Source organism: Emiliania huxleyi (assembly GCF_000372725.1).
Source record: "Emiliania huxleyi CCMP1516 chromosome Unknown EMIHUscaffold_20, whole genome shotgun sequence".
Taxonomy (NCBI): domain Eukaryota; phylum Haptophyta; order Isochrysidales; family Noelaerhabdaceae; genus Emiliania; species Emiliania huxleyi.
Window position 1 is genome coordinate 963,814 of NW_005200600.1, and position 16,952 is coordinate 980,765.

Genomic DNA, 16,952 nt, shown 5'->3' on the forward strand with positions numbered 1-16,952 from the left:
TCCTACTGGCAGCCGGGCGGGCGCGCGCCGCGCGCGCCTCGGCGCGCGCACGGCTCGCAAAGTTGGAGCGAGTACTGAGGCGGCTCGATGAGGCGGCCAGGCGGCAGTACTCGCCTCGCAAGGCGCGCACCAGCTGCTCTGGCTGCTGCACCGGCGGCCGCTGCGCTGGCCGCTGCTGCGCCGGCTGGCGAGCGGTACAGCCGCCGGCGGCCGCTGCACCCGCGCCTTCCCTCGCGGGCGCCGTCGCGCCGCGCGCGCCCAACTGTGCTGGCCTGGTGCTGGCACACGGCACGCGTCGTCACTCAGCCGCGGAGAACAGGCGGTGCTGTGCGCGAAGCGCGCGCGATCTCGTACTTTCAAGGCTGGATCCGGCCATTCCAAGGGTATACCTTTGAGAATCCCCAGCGTCCCACCCTCCTAGTCACAATCTCAATATCTCGACTCTCCAACACGAAGTGCTGCGATGGGGCTTGCGCCATTTCTTTTTTACTTTCTTTTTTGGGCCCTGTGGGCACCCTACCCATGTTTAGCACACGCACTTTTGCCAGAGCCTCGTGAATCAATTGGTATTGTGAGATGGGTGTAAAAAGGAACAGGTCTCGGGTGTGACAATATTCGCTGCGCGGTCAAAAATTTCGCGCCTGGCGCTCTGGGGGGAGGCGAGGGCCCTAGGGGGTACCCATGCGGGGGGGAGATGGGGTCCCACAGCCCGCCGCAGGCGCCGATTTTTTTGACATTTATTCTTTTTTCGCGCGATTTTTTACTTGTTTTCATGGGAACTCGGCGTACTTGCGGCCATGCTATCACGCCTTGCGACATCCTTTCGGCGCTGCTGACCGTGCCATGCTGCTCAACTGACCGCCTGCATAGCTCGCGGCCTTAGTATCCAGCACATTCAGTGACGACTTGATCGTACGGCCAGTAGGAAGGTGTCCTTCCAGCGCGTGCACGCTTCTGACGCAATGCGCGTCACAAACTGCCTCGGATTGGCTGCTGGCACTCTCGAGGCTATGCCTACACAGCCTCGCGCGCATGGGCAGTCAAGAGGGACCATGCAGCTTCTCAGGACAGCGCCGGTGCCTCTCTCTTGGACCGGCAAACGTGGTGGTCTCGTGTCACTGATGTGGGACCAGTGCGGCATCGCGCCATCGACAGCTCTGAACTGCGCCTCACCACTGACCGGGAAGGCCGCCAAGTGGGTCAGCACCGGTCGCACATTGTGGCAGCAGTCAGCAGCGCATGTCTGATAGCTAGAGCAGCAGCGTCAGGGTCGCAGGGTCGGATCGTGTCAAGCCTCTCGCCCGGCCGGCCGTGTGCAGACGTCGGCCTGTCTGCTGTCTGGAGTGATCTGTCGGCGGTCAGTACGACCGATCAGGTAGGAGTTTTCTGATGGTCGGAGGGTCTATCTGTATGTACTCCTCGAGATATTTCCAAATCTGCCCTCTGATTAACCTAGCTTAATCGGGAAGTCGGTGCTAGTGGAGACTAGTGGAGCCGGGGCCCCGTTTCCGCACTGCGGCGCGGCGCACGGTGCCTCCGGGGGCCCCCGCCTCCCCCCAGAGGCCTGGCGCGCAACTGGCAGTGCCCATTTTATTTCTTTCTTTTAGTGCCGTGAAAAGAGAAGCAAAAACTCCCATAGGCCATAGCCAGAGCTCCGGTGTGCACGAAGCTGCACATGTACATGTTCTGTACGGTGTGTACGGGCTACCTACGGCTCTATCTAGCGATCGCGCTCCGCGCTCCGCCAGAGGACGATGAGGTGAGAGCGCAGCCGCACGCGCCCGCACGGCAGCACCAGCAGCCGCCAGCACCGAGCACGGCACACTCCACACACAACATGAGCCTTGATATGCCGTTTCTGATACTCAAAATAAACGCGAGCTCACATAGACACAGATCATGGCGTCGTGCGTCCACACTGACACGATTGTGAATGCCTCGCGGCCACAGCGGCCGCGCCCTGCGATTCACATCGAATCGCGGGTGCGCCCCGAGCAGGCCAGCGGCAAATCAACCAGACGCGGCGGCGGCACGGCGCGGCGGGACCCCAACCCAAGGCGGCGGTTCGAACCTTTCAGAAGGAGTTGAGCTCGGCGTCCAGCTCCGCGTCGAGGTCGGCGTCGAGGTCGGTGGAGGCGCCGTGCTCCGCGGCGGCCTCCCCCTCCCCCACCCCCTCTAGCGCCTCCTCAAACGGCTCCTCCGCCCCGCCCTCCGCCGCCGGCTCCGGCGCCGGCGGCTCCGGCTCCTCCGGCGGCTCCTCCGGCGGGGGTGCAGCCGCCTCCGCCGCCGCCGCCGCCGCCGCCGCCGCCGCCGCCGCCTCCGCCTTCGCCTCCGCCTCCGCCGCCGCCTGCGCCGCCTGCGCCGCCGCCTCCTCCTCCTCCGCCGCCGCCGCCGCGTCCGGCTCGTCGCCCAGCGGACTCTCCTCCTCCGGCTCTGCAGGTGCAGCCTCTTCTGCAGGAGCAGCCTGCGAGGGCGGTGGAGCGAGGGTGAGTCGGGGGGGAGTGGCGTGGGGAGTGCAGGGAGGCGCCGTGAAGGAAAGAAGGGGGCGCGAGGGAGGAGAGTGCGATGCGCGAGGGACGCGTGCGCCGCAACGCGTGAGAGGCGCCGTGGCGAGCGCGCGGGGCGGGGGGGCGGCCCGAGTTTGCGACGAATCTCGGGCGCATCTCGGGCGCATCTCGCGCCTCCGCCTCGGGCGGCGGCATCGCCTCGCCCTGCGCCTCGAGCTGCTTGACGTGCTCCAGCAGGTCCGACTCGTTGTCCGCCGCGTGGTCGAGGTAGATGGAGGCGGGCGCCTGGGGGGGGAGGGAAGGGGCTGAAACGGGGCGTGGGTACGGTGCGGTGCGGCGCTGCGCGTGTGTCTCGAGGGGCCGGGCGGGTGTGCGTCTGTGGTGGGTGTGGCCGCGGCCGGTAGGGACTGCGAGGCGATGGGTGTGGCAGCGCCTCGAGTCAGGGAAGCGCGCGGCCACAAAAGGGGCCCCTCTGCGCCACGGATGAAGGCGCCGCGCCCATGCGTGTGGGTTGCGCGGGCACAGGGAGGTGGCGCAAAGGCGGGAGGAAAGTGCGATCTCGGCGCGATCTCGGTCGGGTCTCGGCGCATGCCTCGTGCAGCTGGTTCTCGCCGAGCCACGCCTCGGCCTTGAGGGCGAGCTCGAGGCCGTCGAAGAGGTTCGGGTAGTCGGCCGGGTCAGCAATCGACTCGGCCGCCTTCGGGTTCACCTCGCGCAGCTGCTCCTTCCACAAGCCGACCATGCGGCTCGTCTGGCTGGGCGTGTACGTGCGCGCGAGGAAAGCCGCCTCGGGGGCGCGTCCGGCGGAGAGTAGCAGCTCGAGGCACTCTGTTGGGCGGCCGCGCAGGAAGGAGCAGAGGAAGGAGACGTTGAGCTTGCCCTTCTTGCGCGACAGCTCCGCGAGCTTGTCGATCCCCTCGGCGTGCCCCGTCGACGAGTACAGCAGCAGCAGCCCGCCCAAGTCAGCCGCGCGCACGAGGCACTCCTCGGCGAGCCTCAGGTCGGCGGCGTGCAGCGCCATGTCGCCGAGCTGCTTCCAGCGGGCCTCGGACGGTTGCTGCGTCGTGATGTCGTACGCAGTCTGCAGCTTGCCCAAGTGCACGGCGAGCTCGAAGCGGTGCTCCGGGTCGGTGGCGACGGCGAGCGCCTCCTCCTTGAAGCCCTGCGCCTCGAGGAAGCGCGCGATCCGGTTGTGCTCCGACTGCGGGATCGACGGCAGGATGGCGGCCGCCTGCGGGGGAGACGGTTCCGAGAAGGCTCCGAGAAGGCTCCGAGAGGCCTCCCGGGGGGGGGGGTGAGGGCGGGGCCGCGGCCACCTCGACAAAGTCGCGCCGCACGACGGCGGTCTGGTAGTTTAGCACGGAGAGGAGCAGCTGGTACGAGACGACGGCGTAGTCGCGGTCGAGCAGGTAGATCCGGTTCTCCTTTGGCAGGTAGCCCACGATGTGCAGAGGCCGGTCGAGGTGCTGCAGCGTCACCACCTCGCCGCCGACGGTGTAGTTGAGCCGGCCCGCCTTGGTCGTGTAAACCAGGCACTCCCCCACCCACACGCAGGTGCGCACCTGCTCGCTCACCTCGTGCACGAGCTCGAACGCCTCGTCCACCCCCTCCTCGCCGATCGGCTGGCCCGACTCGAGCGCGGCGAAGGCGACGTCGCGCGAGTAGCGCAGCAGGAAGAGCGAGTCCTCGCACACGAGGACGACCAGCTCGCCGCTCTCAGACCACTTCACCTCCTTGGGCTGCACGTCGATCCTCCGCACGAGGCGGCACTCGACCCAGTCGAAGAAGAAGGTCACCTCGCCCGACCGCACGCCGAGCAGCGCCCCGCCGTAGATGGCGTCGGCCTGGAAGGGCGGCTTGAAGGTTCGCGTCTCCTTGAAGTTCTTGAAGAGCTTGATCAGCACCGCCGACTCGCGCACCGCGTAGTCGCCCGAGTCGAGCGCCCACACAAAGTCGAGCGCCGAGCCGAACGCCTTCTTGCGCCACGCGAGCGCCGTGTAGATGATGTACTCGCCGTCGCCCGTCACGACGGCGAAGCGGCCGTTGGAGTTGTGCGAGAGCCACTGCGGGTAGATCTCGCACACGTCGAGCTCCTTGGACGGGATCATCAGCCGCTCGCCTACAGGGAGGGCTCCGGGAGGGCTCCGGGAGGGCTCGGCAGCAGCGACTCGGGAACCCTCGGCCGCTCGCCGTCAACGACCTCGTGGCCCTCCACCTTTTTGAGGTCGACGGCGGAGATCTCGTTGTGCCGCGCGAGGATCATCTTGCCGCTCGAGTCCATCGAGGCGATCGGCTCCTCGTTGCCCAGCTGCACGACGATGGTGCCTACGGGGAGGGCGGTAGAGGGCTCCTAGGCGGCTCCAAGAGGCTGCTCGCTGCCCTGCAGCACGGCGGCGGCGCCTTCGTCGTACGCGAGCGCGACGTTGTTTGTGCCCTTGAGCGCGGCGATGGACCAGCAGCGCTCGTACGCGTAGTTGAAGTTGTACTCCTGCCGGTACGTGTGTGCGTGCCAGATGCGGACGGTGCCGTCCTCGGAGCCGGACAGGATGATGGGCAGCTCCGGGTGGCAGCAGACCGCGGCGACGTTGTGGCTGTGCCCCTCCATCGTCTGCACGCACTGCTTGGTCTGGTAGTCCCACACCTTGACCGTCTGGTCGTCGGCTCCCGAGACAAGGTACGGCCGGTCGCCTGACAAGAGGAACAGCCCGAGTCTCAACAAGAGCGTCAGAAACGGGTCGGAGGTGCGGCGGCCGGCGTCGCCTCCGGCAAAGTACTCGACGCAGTTGACGCCCTTCTCGTGGCCCTCGAGCGTGAAGTGGGGCTGCGGCGAGTTGATGCCCCACACCTTGATCGAGCGGTCGAGCGAGGCAGACGCGAACGTGTTGGAGTCCTTCGGGTTGAAGGCGACCTGCTCTCACAGCCGCAGGTGTGAGGAGGAGGCGGTCCCGCAGGCGCCGCCCTCCTCGCGGCGGGCTTGCCATCATGACGTAGTGGGTGTGGCCCTCGAAGGTGAGCGGGTTGGCCCAGCCCTTGTCCCAATCCCACAGCCGGATCGTCATGTCGTCCGACGACGAGAGCACCAGCGGCTGCGGCGGCGAGAGGGCGGCGGCGGTGAGGGCGGCGGCGGCGAGAGGGCGGCGGTGAGGGTGGTGGGGAGGAAGAAGGGAGGAGGCAGGAGGGAGTGGGGTGGCTAGGGACGGGCAGCAACGGATAGCGCGAGGAGAGAGGTGGATGGGGGCGGGCGGCAGCGGCGAGGCTGCTGTGCCTGCGACGGGTGCACCGCGATGCAGCGGATATAGTCCGAGTGCGCCTCAAACACCTGAGAGTGTGGCGAAGAGAGACGGTGAAGCAGGCTGGTTCGGGTGCCAGCGGACGAGTCAGCCCCCCGCAACGTCTTGCGTCTGGCGGAGAGCCGCACACGTCCCTCTGCAGCGGGTGGGCGAGCTCGCCTTGATCTTTTCGAGCGTGTTGTAGTTGTACACGCGGATCTGCATGTCGTCGGAGCCAGCGACGATCCACTGCTTCCGCGCCACAAACTTGGCCGACCGCACCGGCTGGTCCGGCGACACCTCAAACGACTTGACCAGCCCCTGCGTCGTGTGGTTCCAGATAAAGACGTGGCCGTTGTACATGGAGGAGAGCACCCACGGCTCGGTCGGGTGAAGGTCGACCGTCTTGACGCGGTCCGACCGCGACGACAGCTTCCGCTGCGGAGGGGCGGGCAGAGAGGTTTGATGCGCGCAGAGACGCTGACGCGCGCAGAGAGGCGAGGCAGAGGCGAGACGGAGGCGCGGCGCGGCCGGTGCAGACGCGCGCAGAGAGGTGAGGGAGAGGTGTGGCGCCGCTGCCGCGCTGGGAGACGGCGAACGCGACTGGACGAGGCACGCGCGACGGCGGCCCGGGTCAGGCGCGCGCCTTGATGTCGAGGCGGAGAGGCATCGTGCCGGCAGCCGCGCGGGTGTAGGGCTCGCTCTCGGCACAGAGCGCGGAGCGCTGTGCCAAACGCCGCTGTCGCACTACTTGTGGCAAGAAGAAATCCCAGGTGGTTGCCAGCAGCCCGCGCCGGGGTCAGCAAGAAAAGAACAGAGAGAGCGCGCGTCGCCTGCGCCGTGCCCAGCAATGGCCGATGCAGCGACGACTCAGCAGGAGAGTTGAAAGGAAGAAAACCGTGCGAGATGCCTTTCGTGCCCAAATCCCTGTGTGGTGGCGGCGTGCCGTCCTCCCATCCCTCCCTTGGGTTGTCCGTTTTCTTTCTTTCTTTCTTTCTGTCTCGGGCAATCTCAAAATTGGCGCCTCTCTGCTGCTGCTGCTGGTGCTGCTGGTGCTGCTGCTGGTGCAGATGCTGCTGCTGGATGAGACTTATTTATGAAACACTACAGAGAAGGATGAGTGGGAGAGAAACTTCCCGTGCCGCTCGCTGGGCGCGCGCGCGGGCGGCGCCCAGCGCTCAGCTTCATGAAGGACGCCGTGAATCGTGTGAGTCGTCGCTGCATCGGCCATTGCTGGGCACGGCGCAGGCGACGCGCGCTCTCTCTGTTCTTTTCTTGCTGACCCCGGCGCGGGCTGCTGGCAATCACATGGGATTTCTTCTTGCCGAAGACAAGTAGTGCGACAGCGGCGTTTAGCACAGCGCTCCCTTGCAACAGCCCAAAATAACCAACAATACCATAACGCGAGGCGAGCAGGACGAATATGACCCGAGATTGACCCGAGATTGGCCCGAGATCGACCCGAGATTGACCCGAGATCGACCCGAGATCGACCCGAGATCGACATGAGATCGACCAGAGGTCGACCCGAGAAGGCCCCTCTGGGGGGCAGATTGACTCAACAAGGCCCCAAAGCCCCCTCTCTGGGGGACCCCTCCCCCCCCACCCCGAGTGTCCGTGTCCTTCGCGAGTCACCGATGGGGAGCGGGGGGGGGGGGTGCGAAAACGAACAGGGGAGGCTGGGGAGGGGGGGGTCCACTCTGAAGACAGCCGACCGCGGAGGGGTTTTGTCCCACAGGGTTTTACCCTCCGCGTGAGGATCGGCGCGGCGAGGGGGTAGGTTCGAATTCGCCGCGCAACATTTCACCCCCACAGGACCCCGCCCTCCCCCCCTCATGGTCCCACCACCTAGAACCCCAACCTTGGCTTCGCACCCTCTCCTTGCGCAGTGTCCCCCGCTATGTGTCGCCGTTTTCGGGGCACGCAATCCTGTGCAGTCAGGGCAAGTGGGGGCGGGGGGCACTCCCCCTGGTCTGATACTGGGGTGTGACTGTCCCTAGTCTCGGAGGGGGGCTTGAAGGTAAGAATATTTTATTTTAGCACAGCGCTCCGCGCTCTGTGCCGAGAGCGAGCCCTACACCCGCGCGGCTGCCGGCACGATGCCTCTCCGCCTAGCTCTCCGCCGTCCTCCGACCCTCGACATCAAGGCGCGCGCCTCCGCCTGACCCGGGCCGCCGCCTCACCCCTCAGCCCTCACACACGCACACGGCACACACGCGCGTGCGTGACGGTGCGGTGGGGAAAATAAACAAAAAAGTGACGAGTTTTGACGACACGGCGGGGCCGCAACCGAAAAAGGCTAGGAGGGGAGGTCGGGCCTCGCCCGCCCGCCGTACAACCATCGAGAAGCAAACAGGAGAACGGACCGAGCGGGGGGGGGGACCCAACCGGCGCCGGGGCAGGGAGACCGGGCGGAGGGGTTGATTGGCGACGCCGTCGCCAAGGGGAGTGTGTGTCGTCGCGTGTCCTAGGGTCTGGTGTGTTTACTAGCTCCGAGTAGAGGGGGCGTTCTGCTGCTAGGGGAAACCTCTGGAGCGCGGTACTATCTAACCCTCGGAGACCCGTGTTTATTTTACGGCCCTTTCGCTGCGAACGCGCACCCCCAGGGCTAGGGCTCTCTTGCCCGCAACCCGATCCCGATCATCCGGCCCGCTGGGTGCGCTCCTCAGAGCTCCCCTGAGCCCTGGCTGTCAGGCTGTCAGGTGCTGTCAGGTGATCTGTCGGGCTGTCGGGCACTGTCAGGCACTGTCAGGTGCCTCTGTCAGACCAGCTGTCAGGTGCTGTCAGTGCTGTCAGGTGCTGTCGGGTGCGTGTCTGACAGGCGAGGTGATCTGTAGCTGTCGGGTGCTGTCGGAGCTGTCGGGTGTTGCTGTCAGACGCTGTCGGAGCTGTCAGAGCTGTCAGGCTGCTGCTGCTGTTAGACGTTGGGCTGTTGCTGTCAGGTGCTGTCAGGTGGTGCTGTCGGGGTGCTGTCAGGCTCTGACACACATCAGCCACACTTATGACACTATCAAGAGGGCGCTGACTATCAAGGGGGTGCTGACGCCGATGACGCCGGCGGCTACGCAGCTACCCCCCCTCCTACACGGCGTGATCACGCCGGCGGCGGCGGCCGCCTGGGGAGCGCAGATGGCGGCGCAGAGGCACAGGCGGCGGCGGCGGCACAGACGGCGGCGGCCACCCAGACGCCGTAGGCATATGACTGTAGGGCCCCAGAAGGCTAGCTGGTAGCTTCATTTGTAGTAGCACAGCCGCCGGTGCTGGAGAGGGGTCCGCAGAGGTGGGGCGGGAGGGTTGAAAGAGAGACCCATGACCATCCCATGACTACATGGACATGGACATGGACATGGACCACACTTACATGTCTTTGCATGTAATTTTGTTACACCCTCATGGGGCACAAGAAAGAGGCTCTACGGGGTCTGTGTACGGTCTGTGCTGCTGTCAGGCTGTCAGCGCTGCTGTCAGGCCACTGTGTGCTGTCGGGCTGTCAGGCAGCTGTCACAGGCTCTGGCTGTCACGTTAGGGCCTGACAGCGACGGGTCACCTCGCCTGTCAGGCTCTGCTGTCAGGCTGTCAGATACGTGCTGTCAGACTGTCAGAGAAAGTGCTGTCAGCGCTGTCAGGCTGTCGGGCACTGTCAGGCGCTGTCCGGGGTTTGCTGTCAGTCTGTCAGACCACCGCGAGACCAGGGCTCAGGTGAGCCCTCCCCGGCCCTGGTGCCTGGATGTGAGGTTGATGACTGCACTCCAAGTGCTCCAAGTTTTGGGAGCGGTGACCCCACAGGCAATAAAACGTATCTCTCCGCCCTCACTGCAAGTAGCTCCCGAGCAGCGCCCTCCTCGTCTGCTCGTAGATGTGGAAGGTGAGGACGCTGGAGGGGAGGAAACGCGCCCACAGGGGCAGCCAGCCGCGCAGAAAGACGACCGGGCCGCCCTCGCGCAGCAGCGCCCTCGCCGCCGCCGCGGGGCTCGCGTGCGGCCTGCCGATCGTCGGCCCGGCGGTGAAGGCGGTGTAGGTGACGTCAAAGGGGCAGATGGCGGTGGTGAGGGCGAGGCTCGCCGCGAGCGACGCCGCCGAGTGCACCGCGGGGCCTACAAGGAAGGAGCGCTGTGACCAGACAGGAAGTGCCAGGAGCCGCGTCCACCGCGGCTGCCGTCGGCGAGGCCGGCGGCGCAGAGCCGCCGCTTGGCCGCGTCGTACGTGGCGAGCTGGGTCGCGGAGAGCAGCGCCCCTCGCGCCACGAGGACGTCGGCGCCGCGCCAGAGCGAGAGCACGCCGCGCTCCGCCGCCATCTGCCGCAGCGTCGGCAGCCCGCTCAAGCTGTCGACCGTCGGAGGGAGCCCTCGCCTCGCGCCCGTGAGGTAGGAGGCGCCGTCGGCAGCGAGCAAGCCCGCCTCGGCCTGAGCGACGCGAGAGGCGGCAAAGAGAGGCGCAGAGGCGATGTAGCCGAGCGCGCCGCCGAGCAGGCCAGAGGCGAACCGGCTGCCGCCCGAGGACCCGTCAGGGCTGAGCGCGTCGCGCAGCGATGGGTAGAGGCCGAGCCGCGTGCCGACCGAGATGCTGCAAGCGAGCATGTTGGTGGCGAGGCCGGGCTTCCACAGCCCGCTCCAGACGCCCTCGGACCGTACGATGTCCAGCGTGAAGGATCCGAGAGCGGCGCTGTTGCACTGCCGGATCTGCCACCGCTGCTTGACAGAGTCGAGCGGGTTCGTGACTGCAATCACGATGGCACCGGTCAAACAGGAGGCGCCAAGCTCGGGCGCGGACGGCGCGCTCGTGACGGTCCGGCGCGGCGGAGGCATCGGCGGTCGGTGTGGCGCGAGTTAAGACGGTGACCGCGGTTGTGCCAGCTCTCTCGCTGGGGATCTGAACAGACGCCACCACGCGGAGCTGGTGCCAGCCCCCGCGGCCGCAACCACGCATCCGCCGGCGAGGTCTCGCGGCTGCCTTCCCCTTGCTTTGCCAAAGGTTCGTATTTCACAAGAGGCAATTCCTCTCCCTCTACCTCTACTCTGCGCGTGCAAGAAGAGAGTATATATCGCAGATAATAACAGCATGTCTGTCGTGTCTTGGTTGGTGAAGTTCCCTCAGCCTCACACCTTGATTGAGCACTTGATTGAGCACTGGATAGGTAGGTAGGGTCGATTCCGCATGCATGGTACGGGACCCCTCGGTCGTCTCGCCCTCCCTCACTGGTGTGTTCATTGGGGGGGGTCATAACAAACACGGTACAAGAGCGAGGTGCACGTGCACGCTGCCAAAGCAGTGTCGTCCCCCCTTCTCCATTCACCTACCTGCCTACCTCACAGTGAGATGTGTCGGCGGCGATGGCGGTGTGACCGATCGAGCTACAAGAGGAGCTTGTTCAGCATGATCCGGGAGGGTCGAGCAGTTCCTCACTTCCACACTGGGTGAGCTTCAGACCTCGGGCCTCTCACCCCTTCACCTTCGGCTTGTGTGGATCGAACCACCGCCGGGATGGAAGCTTCCTGCTTCCATCTACGAGATAGCGCAGCCTCTTACCTGTGTCCCAGTGCGAGGGCTGGTGAGCGCCTCTTGTGCGCCGTTGCGGGGGGAGGGGCAACGGGGTGGGGGGTGGGGGGGGAGGCGGATTTCAGCCGGACGGTAAAGTAGTCAAAGCAACTTGAGGCCGCGCTGGTGCCCCACACACCACCCCCCATCTTCTTACAGCAGCAGCGACTGGGCCGGTTTCATTGCACCTCAGGCCCGCCTCCCTTGCCTCACACCTTACGGATCGTGCAGGGCCAGGGGCTGCGGGACACATGCACATGCACATGCACATGCACATGCTACACGTCCCTGTAAAATCCTCCATCTCGTCTCAGAGTTTGACCGTTTTAAATAAAAGATTTATTATTTGTTTTTTCGTGTCTTCCGCAAACCAGTGTCTTCCCCCTCTCTCCGGCCAGAGAGGCAGAGCATGGGCCAGAGAGATTCTCTGTCGCGCGTGGCCCTCTTTGTATAGTTGTACAGTACGGGCACACACACGATCTCAACATTCGCGCACAGGCTGTCACCGTGGATCGATACTCAAGAGCCGAGAATAAATGGAAGGTGTCGAGAGCACTAGGACTAGGCACCCCCTCGCGCCTCCCCGGGCTCCTCCCCCCCGCCGGGCTCCTCCTCAGGCAGCGCCATGAGCTCGTCCTCCGCGATCGGGTAGCGGTCGCACGCTCGGACGGCGGCCCGCGCGGCCGCCTTGGCCGCCTCGGAGACATACGGCACTGCCGACACCGTCTTGAGCAGCTCGAGCGAGCGGCGGAGCAGTCGAAAGAGGTCGCCCAAGTCGAGCGACGTGCCTGCGACGAGCGACTCCCACCCCTCGCCCGCCGCCCACGCCTCGACAAGCCCGCACAAGCCCGCGTCGAGGCCGACGGGGAACGAGAGGCCGGCCGCCATCTGCGCGCGCTGCAGCTCCGCCGCGCGATCCGCCAGCACGTCGACCGTCTCGTACACGGCTTCGGAGGGCGCGAACCGCACAAAAGTGTTTGGGCGCAGCCGCTCGTCGAGCGTCGCGGCAAGCACCGCCGCCAGCTGCGGCGGCTCGAGCTCGGCGGCCGCAGCCTCCATCAGCACCAGCGCGAGCCACAGCTCGTTCTCGCCCGAGAGCGACGCGACGAGCGCCCCAAACTCGGTCGCCTCCCACCCGTCGGCCGAGTCGCCGTCGAGCGCGCCGTAGCAGCGCAGCAACTCGCCGATGGAGCGGAACTGAGAGAGCGCGTCGCCCCCCTCGGACGCCGGCGCAACCTCGCGCCCGACCCCTCCTCGCCCGAGCGACTCGAGCAAGCCAGCGATGGCGCCCCCCTCGAGAAAGCCCGCACTGCCGCCCCCACCCTCCTCCGACGACCCCGCCGCCCCCGCAGAGCTCGCAGAGCGCTCGCGCTTCGCCGCCGCCGCCTCGCGGCCAGCCCTCCGGCGCAGCCTCGCCTCCTCGCCCTCGAGCTTGGCCTCGCGCTCCGCCGCAGCGAGCACCTCGTCCCGCTCCGGCGACGCGTGCAGCTCGTGCGCCTCCACCTGCGCCTCCACCCGCGCGACCCGCGCGCGCTGCCTCTCCTCGGGCGCCGACACGGGCGGCGGCGGCAGCGGCGGCACCAACCCGCTCAGCGGCGCGCCTCCGTCGCCCTCCTCGCCTCCGTCGCCCTCCTCGCCGCCGCCGCTCGAGGAGCCGGCGGCGGCGGGCGCCTCCCACGCGCCGTCTGTGCGGGGCAGCCAGCTGCCGGCCGGCGGGGTGAGGCTGCGGAGCCTGGGAGGAGAGCGCCGAGATTGAGGTGTGTGGCCGAAGTGAGGCCGAGAGATGCCATCGGTCTGGCGGCGCCTCTCGAGCTGCGCGGCGTGGAGCGGCGCGGGCTCCTCCTCCGGGTAGAGGCCGGCGATGTGGCGCGGCGCGGCGCAGCGGAAGGACCCGTCCTCGAGGAGGAGGAGGGCGAGCTGCTCCGCCTGCGGGAGATCGGCGGGAGATCGGCGAGGTGTGGCCGGGAGGAGGAGGAGGAGGAGCAGGGGCGGACGCTGCTCTCCTCCTCGACGCCGCCGCGCCGTCGCCGCCGCCCGCCCCCGACCACACCCGCCGCCGCCGCCGCCGCCTTTCGCATGGCCGCCGCGATGGCGGGCGGCGGGTCGTCGGCGACGATGGCGGCGGCGCCGTCGGAGGTGCGCGCGGGCGTTCCGCGGTTGACGAAACCGAGGAGCGTCTCCACCATCTCCGCCTCCGCCTCCGCCTCCTGCGCACGCAGAAAGGAGAGCGAGCGCTGCTCCGCCTCCAGCCGGCCCTGCAGCTTGGCGTACGACGCGACGGACGAGCGGTCGAAGCGCGCCAGCAGTGCCCGCAGCCGCCGCCGCTCCTCCTCGACGCCTCCGAGCTGCGCCACCGCCGTCTCCGCCTTGGCGCGCGCCGTGTACGCGCCGAAGGAGCGCGCGATCAGCGACTCGCACTCGGAGAGAGGCCTCCTCCGCCGCAGCTTGAGCGCGGAGCCGTACCCGAGGCAAAAGTTGGACTCGATGGGGTCGGCGGGCCGCGCGAGGAGGCGCGCCTAGGGAGATACGGGGAGATATGGGGAGATACGGGGAGATATGGGGAGATACGGGGAGATATGGGGAGATATGGGGAGATTAGAGGGCCGCGCGAGAGGCGCGCCGCGTCCGGCGCGCTCTCCCACGCGGAGCGGCAGAGCAGCACGTTGCCTGAGTGGGTCACGTGAGCAGGAGTCGAGTCGTGGTGGAGCCGGGCACGCGGAGCGGCAGTTGGGCTCGTTGCCTCGCTCGTCGATGCCTCGCCGGCCTGCACGCCCCGCCATCTGCAGCAGCGCCTACTCATCAGCAAGTACAGGACTGGCACGCCTCGAGGTTGAACGCCCCGCCAGCTGCAGCAGCGCCGAGGCGGCGAGCGGCTCGACCCCCCTGTCGCCGCGCTTGGAGAGGGTGGTGACGACGGTAGTGCGCGCCGGCATGTTGATCCCGGCGGCGAGCGTCTCGGTCGCGAAGACCACCTCGAGCAGGTGGGCGAGGTACAGCCGAGACACAGCCGAGACACAGCCGAGACACAGCCGAGATACAGCCGAGATACAGCGAGGGCCACCTTGAGGAGGTTGGCCTGGAAGAGCTGCTCCGCCAGCGCCTTCTCGAGCGGCAGCATCCCCGCGTGGTGCGACGCGATGCCGAGCTGCAGCAGCTCGAAGCGGCGCACGTCGAGGGAGTCGAGCAGCGCGCCTAATCCGTGGAGGCACCGCAGTGAGTCACTGGCAGTCAGCGCGTCGAGCGACGCGAGCAGCGCACCGTTGGCGCGCTTGAAGTCGGCGACGATGCTCTCTATGCGGCCAACCTCGTGTGCACCCACCAGCGGAGTCCGCAGCGCCGCCGCCTGCTCCGCCGCCGCATCGCAGCCGGCGCGCGAGAAGATGAAGACGATGGCGGGCAGCATCGCCTTGTGCGAGAGCTCGCGCAGCAGCGAAGGGACCGGCGCGATCTCGGACCGCGCCTGCGCACGCGGGTCCGCCCACCCGCCGCCGCCGCGCCACCCGCCGCCCCGCCCGCCTCCGCCGCCACCCGCATCGCCCTCTCTCCGCGTCCAGCCTCCTCCTCCGCCCTCGTCTCCCCTCCTGCCCCCGCCCCGCCCTCCGCCGCGCCTGCCGCCGCGCCCGCCGCCCGCCGCCCGCCGCTCGCGCCTCGCCTCTCGCGCCAGACCGCGCTTCTCAGGCCGCAGGCTTGGGTTGAGCCTCCACGCCTAATCTTGGCCAAACCTCGGCTCATCTCGGCCAATCTCGGGGCGGAGCTGGGTGGGGCCCCTCCCCCGCCTTTGGCGGCGCCGCACCGCCGCCTCCCGGCCCGGCGGCGGGAGAGGTGAAGAGGTCCTCCACGCCGAGGTCGTCGGCGTAGCGGTAGCGCAGCGGCACCTAACCGGTGGCGATGCACAGGTCCGTCGGTCAGCAGAGGTCGGCGCAGCGGTGGCGGAGCGGCACCGGCCGATGCGACGTCTCGACGAGCGACGTGGGGCCGTGGATCGCCTCGAGCCAGCGAGTGACCTGCCGCGCGTTGGCCATCGTCGCCGAGAGCGCAACCAGCTTTGCGGACGGCGGCGCGAGCACGCAGCACTCCTCCCAGACCGTGCCACGCGACTTGTCGTTCATGTAGTGAAACTCGTCGAGGATGACGACTCCGACCCGCCCCGCCGCCTGCGCCGCGAAGACCATCTCGTCCTGCTCGAGCAGCATGTTGCGCAGCACCTCCGTCGTCATCACCAGCACCGGCGCGTCGCGCTGCTTCTGCGTGTCGCCCGTCAGCAAGCCGACCGAGCCGGGCCCGAGCGCGGCCGAGAGGTCGCGGTACTTTTGGTTGGAGAGCGCCTTGAGCGGCGTGGTGTAGATGGCGCGCTCGCCGCGCGCCAGCGCCGCGTACAGCGCCAGCTCCGCCACCGCCGTCTTCCCCGAGCCGGTCGGCGCAGAGACGACGACTGAGCTGCCGTCAAGGAGCGCGGCCATAGCATCGGTCTGGAAGCCATCGAGCGGGTGGTCGAAGCAGCGCGGGAGCAGCGACGCCAGTGGCTCGCCCGCCGCGCACCCGTCGACCAGCCGCGGCAGCAGCTCCTCGCTCGGAAACGGTGAGAGTGGCGGCGGTGGCGGCGCCGGCGCTGGCGCAACTCCGGTGCTGGATAGGACGGGCGGGCCGACGCTGCGAGAGGTGGGAGCTCGTGAGAGTTGATGGGGACGGACGACGAGAAATGGAGCGAGCGAGGCGAGAGCGAGCAGCATGATTGGGCCGGCACGAAGGGTCGAGCGTCCGCCGGAAAGAGAATAGACTGGTTCCACAATAGATTTAGCCCTGCGGCCACGTCATGGGGCCATTCGAAGTGCCGCGGCCGGCTAGCTCGTGACGGCCCGAGTCCGAGGGTTGCAGCCGTGAGGCTCGGGCCCTGGGTGCAGTCTGAGGCCCCACGCCTGTCGCTCGGGCGCGGAGGCGAGCCACGAGCGCATTCGGTACCCAGGTCACGCACTTTCCACGCCCTCATTCGAGCGACATCGCGGACACAACACTGCCTCACGCCCTTACTCTATTGCTGCTAGGCTACTCAAGCGAGACCTGGTGGCAATCCCGTCTGGCCAGCTCGACACGCCGCTTCGCGCAGGTATCGCGCCAGGCCCTGCCACCGCTCGCCGCCTCGCCGGCACGCTCGCGCTCTCCACAGATCCAATGCGCGCGAATACTCCGACCGCAGTGCCGTCCCACTGCTGCGCGTGGACGAGGTAGCGCAGCGGGAAGGTGCCTCCGGGGTCTGCGGGCGGGCCGTGGTGTGAGAAGCGCAGCGGGAAGGTGCCTCCGGGGTCTGCGGGCGGGCCAGGGTGTGCAGTGCTGTGCGTCTCTATTTTTTTGGAGGCGAGCCACGCCAATCACCTGCGCCGTGGGCATGCCGGAAGTTGAAGTGGTCAACGCTCGTGTTGAACCAGTGCGTCTCCACGGGGTACGCGCATGCCAGCGGCGTCATGACGCTTCCGCCTGCTGGCTTGGGCGCGCGGGGCCGCCCGCTAGGCTTCGGGGACGCACGAGACGACTCGAACTTCCCCGCGTTCTGTTCATGCCTTGACGTGTGAGCGTAGCGTGAAGAGGCGGTGCCCCTGCGCGTTTCGAATAGGACGTCCGTGCACTCCAAGTCCGTTTCTATCTC

The 16,952-nt window shown here is 67.6% G+C and overlaps 3 protein-coding genes across 3 annotated transcripts; all 3 read right to left on the bottom strand.

The window, feature by feature from the left end:
• Positions 1-1,957: 1,957 nt before the first annotated feature.
• On the bottom strand, positions 1,958-6,505 carry COPB2-1 (COPB2, beta' subunit of the coatomer). The gene is made up of 11 exons (XM_005781807.1): positions 6,423-6,505; positions 5,957-6,214; positions 5,776-5,826; positions 5,486-5,596; positions 5,268-5,415; positions 4,908-5,195; positions 4,698-4,832; positions 3,824-4,626; positions 3,100-3,738; positions 2,688-2,792; positions 1,958-2,464 (listed from the first exon to the last, which is right to left on the bottom strand). The coding sequence occupies exons 1-11, from the start codon at positions 6,444-6,446 to the stop codon at positions 2,075-2,077; spliced, it is 2,952 nt and encodes a 983-aa protein (XP_005781864.1). The 5' UTR covers positions 6,447-6,505; the 3' UTR covers positions 1,958-2,074.
• A 3,081-nt stretch (positions 6,506-9,586) lies between these two features.
• EMIHUDRAFT_99814 (mitochondrial substrate carrier family protein) lies at positions 9,587-10,581 on the bottom strand (the record flags this gene model as incomplete). The annotated part of the gene is made up of 2 exons (XM_005781789.1): positions 9,587-9,870; positions 9,924-10,581. 2 exons carry the CDS (start codon positions 10,579-10,581, stop codon positions 9,587-9,589), a joined length of 942 nt encoding a protein of 313 aa, XP_005781846.1.
• A 1,291-nt stretch (positions 10,582-11,872) lies between these two features.
• EMIHUDRAFT_204087 (hypothetical protein) lies at positions 11,873-16,772 on the bottom strand (the record flags this gene model as incomplete). Its single annotated transcript, XM_005781790.1, has 10 exons — positions 11,873-13,043; positions 13,203-13,237; positions 13,495-13,827; positions 13,954-14,103; positions 14,191-14,265; positions 14,481-14,771; positions 15,151-15,186; positions 15,253-15,961; positions 16,370-16,613; positions 16,682-16,772. 10 exons carry the CDS (start codon positions 16,770-16,772, stop codon positions 11,873-11,875), a joined length of 3,135 nt encoding a protein of 1,044 aa, XP_005781847.1.
• Between the last annotated feature and the right edge of the window lie 180 nt (positions 16,773-16,952).